Source organism: Chlorocebus sabaeus, chromosome 4, assembly GCF_047675955.1.
Source record: "Chlorocebus sabaeus isolate Y175 chromosome 4, mChlSab1.0.hap1, whole genome shotgun sequence".
Classification (NCBI taxonomy): domain Eukaryota; kingdom Metazoa; phylum Chordata; class Mammalia; order Primates; family Cercopithecidae; genus Chlorocebus; species Chlorocebus sabaeus.
In genome coordinates, this window is record NC_132907.1 from 21829109 (window position 1) to 21837923 (window position 8815).

Here is an 8815-nt window from a genome sequence, read left to right on the forward strand (position 1 = left end):
AACCTCCTGCCAGCATTCCCCTCACTATTAGTGCCCACCGCAGCTGGGAAGAGGCCAACATCCCCTTTTAGGATTTGACAAAAACTCCATACCAAGTGGCTTTGCACCTACGCACCTCTTTGGGGAAAGGAATACTTTTCAGTTAAAGGTATTTCTGTGCAACCATAAAAAAGAATGAGTTCATGTCCTTTGCAGGGACATGGATGAAGCTGGAAACCATCAGTCTCAGCAAACTAACACAGGAACAGAAAACCAAGCACCGCATGTTCTCACTCATAAGTGGGAGTTGAACAGTGAGAATACATGGACACAGGAAGGGGAACAACACACACCGGGACCTATCAGGGGGTGAGGGGCAAGGGGAGGGAGAACACTAGGACAAATACCTAATGCATGCGGGGCTTAAAACCTAGAAGATGGGTTGATAGGTGCAGCAAACCACCATGGCACATGTATACCTATGTAACCAACCTGCATGTTCAGCACATGTATCCCAGAACTTAAAGTAAAAAATAAATAAATAAATAAATAAATGGATTTCTGGCCATGGTAAGCAGGTGAAGGGGTTTTATTTTGATTTGGGACAGGGTAATATTGAAGAGGGCTGCTCCTTTCAAAGGATATCAAAGGCTGACCCCCACACAAATTCTCCCCCTTAAAGATGCCTTGGGCAAAGGTGTGTCAGAAAGCGAGGTGCGAGGGCTGTCCTATTTTCCTACCCTTCTTTCTTTGAAATTCACTGTCATTCCTGGTTCTCAGATGTGGGCCCCAGAGCCTGTTTCCAAAGGACTTCTCACTGGGTGCCTCCCACCTCTTCATTCCCTGGATGTCCTGTGACCTGTCTCTGGGCAGGCAACCATGGCCTCCTGCTCAACTCAGACTCTCCCAACCAGGATAGAGTCAGATCGTGTGTGCCCCAGGCCTTCTCAGGAAGGGCAGGGATGCCTGGATGCAGAAGAGGCCCTGGAAATGAGTGACAAGGCAGGTCTTTTTATATTCGTGTGAAGATGATAGTTAAATCACAACTCTGCAAGACTTGGTAAATCTCTTTAGAATGTGAGGTCTTTTCTTTTTACTACTGTGGTGTCAGGGGGAAGTGCTAACGTTAATTAGAGACTCCATGGACTAAAAGTGAGGAAAGAAATAGCCAAAATTTACTTTGAGTTAGACCCCTTCCAGTTCTAGCCATTTCTGTAAGCTACATGCTATTTATGCCTAATAATCATGAATTAAGACAATGACACACACACACACACACACACACACACACACACACCCCTATTTGGGATTGATTAGTCTTCTACTGTACCACAACACCCAATTCTACACATGTGCCCAGGCTTCTGGAGTTGCAGTGAGTTGCCTTGTGCGTCGGGCAGGGGAGTGGGGACAGTTTTCCACAGCTTTAGAACAACTAGCAAGCACCCTGGCCTTGAGCCTGAGTGATGGGACTCTGTTCGGTGTGCTCTGGAGGAGCAAAAAGCTGAGACCAGTCAAGAGACCCAGGGCCATGAGCCTGACCAGGAGTCTCTTAACCCGGGTGCTGATGCAGCAAAGATGCTGTCTGGACTTGGCAGTGGGGATGGAGAAGAAATGATAAATTTGAGGCACATTTATGAGGTGATATGTTAACATGGGTATGAGTGAAATGGACGAGTTGGGTAACTCTAGTTTCAAACATGGCCCATGAGTGGATGGTCTCACCATATATTGAGACAGAAGACGCAGGTGAGGTGAGGATGTCGAGTTCAGTTTTGGACTCATGGAGGCTGAGTGCCTGCGGGATATCAGGCGGTGATGTCCATCCAGCAACTGGAGGTTCACCTGTGAGGCTTGGGCAAGATGTGAGGGCTGGAGGGAAAGGTGCTGGAATATGGAAAGGCATCAGTGTGGAAGGTGGAATGTACAGATAGGGGGCAAGTATGCAGGAGAAGAGAAGTGAGCTGAGGATAGACACCTGAGGCAGTCCACAGAGGAGAGACAAGATGTGGCTGGAGAGGTGGGATTCTGCAGTACAGTTCATGGTGGTGAAGGTGTGGTTCTTTAAACAGAGGGATTTAAGTGGAGGTGAATGAGGAAGGTGGGATCTCATTCCCAGGGCAGAGTTTTGTCAATTGGTCTGTATAGATGAAATCTACAAAATTAAATTGGGTTCCAAGTTCTTGGCAATTCTCTTGAATGAAATTGGATACAATGATTATATCTTCCATTTAAGGTTTATTGAGATATGTTGGAAATTGCACATGGGCACTCAGACCCCACCAGTTCTCAGTATCTGAACCTCCTGAAGCAGCCCTAGGAGCTCTGCCAGCCTTTCTGTCCTGGACCCTTGGGCTAGTACTTCCTGGGCTGCCCTTCTTGCTGCTCCCTATAAGTACATCTGTACCCTCCTCCCAGTCAGCCTGTTTTCATCTGAAAAAGTAATATAATCATTTTTAAAGGCAAATGATACTACAAGATATTCAGTGATAAGTAAATCCTTCTCCTACCTAGGCCCCAGTCCTCAGTCCTTTCCCAGTCTACCCTGCAAAGCAACTCCTGTTACCAGCATCATGTGTATACAATATCCTTTTGGAGACACTACAGCTGTGGGCTGAATCCAGCCAGCTGCCTGTTTTTGTAAATAAAGTGTTATTGGAACTCAGCCACACCCACTCATTGAAATATAATCTGTGGCTGCTTTCCCACCACAATGGGCAGAGTTGAGTAGCTGTGACTGAGACAGTATGGCCCACAGAGCCAAAAATATTTACTACCTGGTCCTTTAAGAAAAAGTTTAGGCTGAGGGTGGTGGCTCATGCCTGTAATCCCAGAACTTTGGGAGGCTGAAGTAGGAGGATCACTTGAGACCAGGAGTTCAAGACCAGCCTGGGCAGCATAGTGAGACTCCATCCCCACTAAAGAAAAAATTAGCCGGGCATGGTGGCACACACCTGTGGTGCCAACTACTCAGGAGGCTGAGACAGGAGGATCGCTTGAGCCCAGGAGTTCAAGGCTGCATTGAGCCATGCTTGTACCACTGCACTCTGGCCTGGGGGACAGAGCAAGACCTTGTCTCAAAAACAAAAAAGAAAAAACGTTTGCTAGTGTATGTTCTTTGTATGTATAGACATGTAAGCATACTATACATGCTTCTGCATTTTGCTTATTTTTATTTCACAGTATTACTTAGAGATTGTTCCCCATTGGCATGTACATGCAGATTGGTCTCAGACCTTTTCACATAATATAGCATGGATGTAATTTGATCAATGCAATGTTCAAGGATGTTTGAGATATTTTCTGTCTTGCCTGAATACAAAACGTTGTAGGGAACCTCCTTGTGCTTGACTTTGCACACACAGGGGATCTTCAGGGTGGGTATCTTTAAAACTAACAGGTATTGCCAAATTGCTCCCCCCCAAGGTAGTTTTTACGCCCCACCTACTACTCTCAGTGAAAAATCAGGCCCTTTTTATTTTAAGGGCTAAATGGCTAATCCCTGTGTGGAAATGGGTGTTACCAAAATAAAAAATAAGGAAAATATGCAAGTTTACCCAATTTTGTTATCTATACATTTTACAGTCTCTAATACTTAGTATAGCTCCTTTGGGTGTCTGCCCACCACCCTTCTTTCTGAAGGTGGGGTTCCCTGGGCTTTCCTTGTTTGACTTCAGACCTGGATCTAATCGGGATCTGGAGGTAGAATCAAGACAAATGTTCCCTTTGGCCTCAGGTGAGTCCTTTGCCCCTCTGAGGCCCTCTTGATGACATCCAGTTCTCTAGACCTCTGCCCAAGCCAGAGCAATCCCTCCTCAAATATGCTAAGCAGAAATGCAGACAATATAAGACACACTATATTTATATTTTAGGAGTTTACATTACCTTCCCTTCTATTTGGAAATCAACATCTCTCAAAATTAGGTATAGTTAACACAGAATACCCCCAAAATACCACCATTCTTCATAATTCCATCTGCTTATTTCTGGATTCTTTCAAGGGTAAAAACCTTGTTTCATTCATCTTTGGGGCCAGCATTCTGCCTAGTATGTGGTAGATTTTGGATAAACTGACGTGATTTTCTCTTACTATTCCAACTGGATTATTTCTTTCTCCTCTTACAGAATGAAGATATTCAAATGTTATTTTAAACATACCCTACAGCAGAAAGTTTTCATCCTGTTTTTAACCCTATGGCTGCTCTCCTTGTTAAAGCTTCTAAACGTGAGACGGCTCTTTCCGCAAAAAGACATTTACTTGGTTGAGTACTCCCTAAGCACCTCGCCTTTTGTAAGAAACAGATACACTCATGTTAAGGATGAAGTCAGGTATGAAGTTAACTGTTCGGGTATCTATGAACAGGAGCCTTTGGAAATTGGCAAGACTCTGGAAATAAGAAGAAGGGACATCATTGACTTGGAGGATGATGATGTTGTGGCAATGACTAGTGATTGTGACATTTATCAGACTCTAAGAGGTTATGCTCAAAAGCTTGTTTCAAAGGAAGAGGAAAGCTTCCCAATAGCCTATTCTTTGGTTGTCCACAAAGATGCGATTATGGTTGAAAGGCTTATCCATGCTATATACAACCAGCACAATATTTACTGCATCCATTATGATCGTAAGGCACCTGATTCCTTCAAAGTTGCCATGAACAATTTAGCTAAGTGCTTCTCCAATATTTTCATTGCTTCCAAATTAGAGGCTGTGGAATATGCCCACATTTCCAGACTCCAAGCTGATTTAAATTGCTTGTCGGACCTTCTGAAGTCTTCAGTCCAGTGGAAATATGTTATCAACCTGTGTGGGCAAGATTTTCCCCTGAAGTCAAATTTTGAATTAGTGTCAGAGTTGAAAAAACTCAATGGAGCAAATATGCTGGAGACAGTGAAACCCCCGAACAGTAAATTGGAAAGATTCACTTACCATCATGAACTCAGACGGGTACCTTATGAGTATGTGAAGCTACCAGTAAGGACAAACGTCTCCAAGGAAGCACCGCCCCATAACATTCAGATATTTGTTGGCAGTGCTTATTTTGTTTTAAGTCAAGCATTTGTTAAATATATTTTCAACAACTCCGTCATTCAAGACTTTTTTGCCTGGTCTAAAGACACATACTCTCCTGATGAGCACTTTTGGGCTACCTTGATTCGGGTTCCAGGAATACCTGGGGAGATTTCCAGATCAGCCCAGGATGTGTCTGATCTGCAGAGTAAGACCCGCCTTGTCAAGTGGAATTACTACGAAGGCTTTTTCTATCCGGGTTGTACTGGATCTCACCTTCGAAGCGTGTGTATTTATGGAGCTGCAGAATTAAGGTGGCTTATCAAAGATGGACATTGGTTTGCTAATAAATTTGATTCTAAAGTGGACCCTATCTTGATTAAATGCTTGGCAGAAAAGCTTGAAGAACAACAGAGAGACTGGATCACTTTGTCCTCAGAAAAGTTATTTATGGATAGAAATCTCACAACCACATCATGATAGTAAATTCAGGATGGAAATAAGAGGGTATGTGATAAATTGAGTCAGTATGGAATTGAACACTATACTATGCCCAATACTGTTTAAACTCAGTCCTCCCATACTTTAAAAGGTGTCCAAAATTCCATGCACAAGGGAAAGTGAGCTAGCCGTTGATGATATTAGCCTGCAGTTGGCTAGGTTTTTTTAATGTTTGTTTTTGCTTGTAATCTCACTGAGCTAAGTCAGAGATCTTAAACATTCAGTTAGTCCTCAAACATTATTGAGCACCTAACTGTATGACAAGCACTTTTTTAGAGACTGTGGCTTATCCTCATCATGGCAATCTCGGTATCTTTAAGTTCTCCACATAACAGTCAGGATTCTACTGAAGTGGTAATCATCCGATCATATAAACCACCCATTTCAGAGTAGTGTTTAAGTACTGTGACCAACACTCCACTTGTCTCTTAACTTACCTTCCAAGATATTTCTTAACCATTAGAGCAGAGGAGGAAAGACTCACTACCTCAGAAAAATCTCAAAGAATAGTCCAATTTCCTGCTTGCCAAAGCATAATCTGCCTTTTGGTGCATTACTTGGTCAATTCAGGGTTGAGGAGACTGTTGGGGGGCATTTATAGTGTATGAAAGTTAAGGAAGGGGGTGAGGATATGGGTTGGGACAGGTAGTACCTAAAGAGGAGCAAAGGGATTTATACAGTATTTTTATCATGTTACAAAACAGTATCATGAATGGCCTTTTTAGTTCAACTGTTTCTTTAAAATGCATTTACTGATTAAAAGTAAGAACTGACCAATAGCTCCAAGTGTCGCACACCAGAACATTAAGCCTAAGTCTTCAATTTGTAAGTTATCATTCTAGATAAGTTTCTTTACAATGGAATACTTTCTATGGAATCATTATAATTCTGTTTTATGGAACTATCAAGCTAAGAGTCACTAAACTTTCTTGAAAAGGTTGTGTGAAATATGACAGCTTTCTAAATTAATTGTTACAGTCATTTAAATTTTTTTTTTCTCTGGCAACTGTCCAACTGGAATCCAGATTTAAAGTGATAAAAGCTCTAAGTTTCTTGCAGTCTTTTTCTCAGCTTAGTTCCAGAGGAAAACAAAAAAACTAATTTTCCTAAGGACACAGCAAGAATATTCATTAAGGATATTTTCTAAACCCCACACTTGAGAAAACCACCAAATGAGTAATACACACACACACACACACACACATACATACATGTGTGTAATGGAATTGTTCTAAAAGTAAAATGTGGTAGGAATGGTGTTCTGAGAATAGGCGAGAACATTTTCACCAGTCTCTTGGGAAATTGTAGAACTCATGTAAAAATTTCTTGGTCATCATATGTCTCAATGGCAGCCTCAGTAAATAAAGATGTAGCCTCAGATATTAATTTAAAGATGTAGTAAATCAAGGCCAAAGTAGGACACTTTGGAAGATTTAAGTATTACATATTTTGAAATGTCTGTGTTCTAAATGTGAAATGCACTTTGCTCATTTTAAAGTTCATAATACTAACTGCCAATTGACACCACTTCTTGTTGCCTTTCTTCTCTTGAACTCATTTTTCTCCCTTTTTATTTACCGCCTTCAAATTACTTCATTCTTCAGAAATAACTATTTCCAAGCCCCATTCTTCAGAATAAGTAAACATTGTATAGAGCTAAGTTCTGCAAAAGATCCATACCAGTTCACTCGTGTGTGACCGTGAACAGGTAAGTCACTTTGGTCTCTATGAACCTCAGTTTTCCAGATATTTGAAATGAGCACTTGGATGCCTATCCTTGCTTCTTCCACACAAGTTTTGGGGTTTTTTTTTGTGTGTGTGAGAATCGATTGAAATAGTAGATGAAGTGGTATGAAAATAGGTACAAACTATTGACATTTCAATGTCAGAGCATGATACCTGTAGGAGTATAAGGCAAACAAATGTCCAACCCCATTGAAAGACTTAAACATTTACCTTTTCTGAAAAACTATTGACATATAAAAAGAGCCCCCAGTCACAGGGGCAACTTCTGTAACCAAATCTAGATCTGAGGAAACTCCTGTAACCCCATTTAGGGTTTCTTTCTAAGCCAATAGGGTTACAGGTTGGTACAGTGACTTACATTGAGAATTGGGCTACAGATACTTTTCCCACCATCTAGGATGAAATACATGAGATCCTGTTGAAATCTTGGTTTTTATGGCTTTGGTCATCAGAATAAACGTAAATGCTGAAAAACAAATAACCTCCTGATCCAGTGTCTTGCCTCCTGGTGAGAACTTATTCTATCCCCTGTTTATTGGGAAATTTCCGAAGTTGTTCATCACTTAAATGCCATATTCAAAGGGAACATGGAAGGATGAAGTGGAGAAAGTGCCTTTGAGACATTCACACATTTCTCTGGACTCAGTCTGTTAACATTTCAGGGAGCTCGTCAGATCACACCTTTTTGCCTTGGAAATCCTGCAGATTTCCTGTACGCCTTCCTATCTGATTCTTCCCTAAAACCTTTGGGTATGATTTCCTCCCTGGTCTTGAGAATGTCCTGCAGTCTGTGTTTTATAATTATTCTTCGTATTTATTGAATCTAGACTTTAAGTTATTCAGAGATCAGACCAGAACCTTAGTTTCTAAATTGTATGTGGATATTAAACAATATTAATAATGAAAGAGCTACCAAAACAGTCTATACTGTGTGAACAATCTCTTGTGATATTAGACGTATTTAAAGACCAGTGTTGCTGCTATTTTTAATATTTTGGTTAATTTAAGTGAAATGTACAGACTTAAATTTGAAGATTTATCTTGCCTTTCAGAATGTGAAGATCTACTTGCATATATTTTGACATATTTCATGGAAAATAAAAATGATAATCCACTTTGTGAATGTAAGTGAATGGATTCTTATGTATGTTATTATAAATGATTTTTGTTTGCATTGATGATGGAATGAGAGTTTTTATACATTTATATTGACTGGTCTCTAAATCTCCTACTATGTTTTCTTATCATTTTTGAAATACAGTTCCCATTATGAGAGTTTTAAATAGATTGGTGTTTCATTTTGTATTATGCTACTATTAGATGTTGATTCTCTGGTATTGTAAAATAAAATATGCTCCAAAAACCCAAATCCTTGGACTTTATGAGCTTTCCTTTCTCTGGTTTTGCTGATTCCCCACATTCTTTCAGTTTATGGCACTTGCCCAGTATTTAAAGAGCAGAGTTAATTTCACTTCAGTGTAAAAGACATTCAGCCTGCGTATTATACACAATATAGGCACATGAACTTAAGCCGTTTAATTTGGTAAAGTCTCAAAGAGTCTTCCAGGATTTCCCTGTCTT

At 40.7% G+C, this 8815-nt stretch overlaps 1 protein-coding gene across 5 annotated transcripts in view; it reads left to right on the forward strand.

The window, feature by feature from the left end:
- GCNT4 (glucosaminyl (N-acetyl) transferase 4) overlaps positions 1-8603 on the forward strand; it is a 30961-nt gene extending 22358 nt beyond the window's left edge. For all 5 annotated transcript variants that reach the window (XM_007975505.3, XM_007975515.3, XM_073014676.1 and 2 more), the window contains one exon: positions 4105-8603. In XM_007975505.3, the coding sequence (XP_007973696.3) occupies positions 4105-5467 (1363 nt within the window). In that variant the 3' untranslated portion in view covers positions 5468-8603. The remainder of the gene's footprint in view (positions 1-4104) is intronic.
- The last annotated feature ends 212 nt before the right edge of the window (positions 8604-8815 follow it).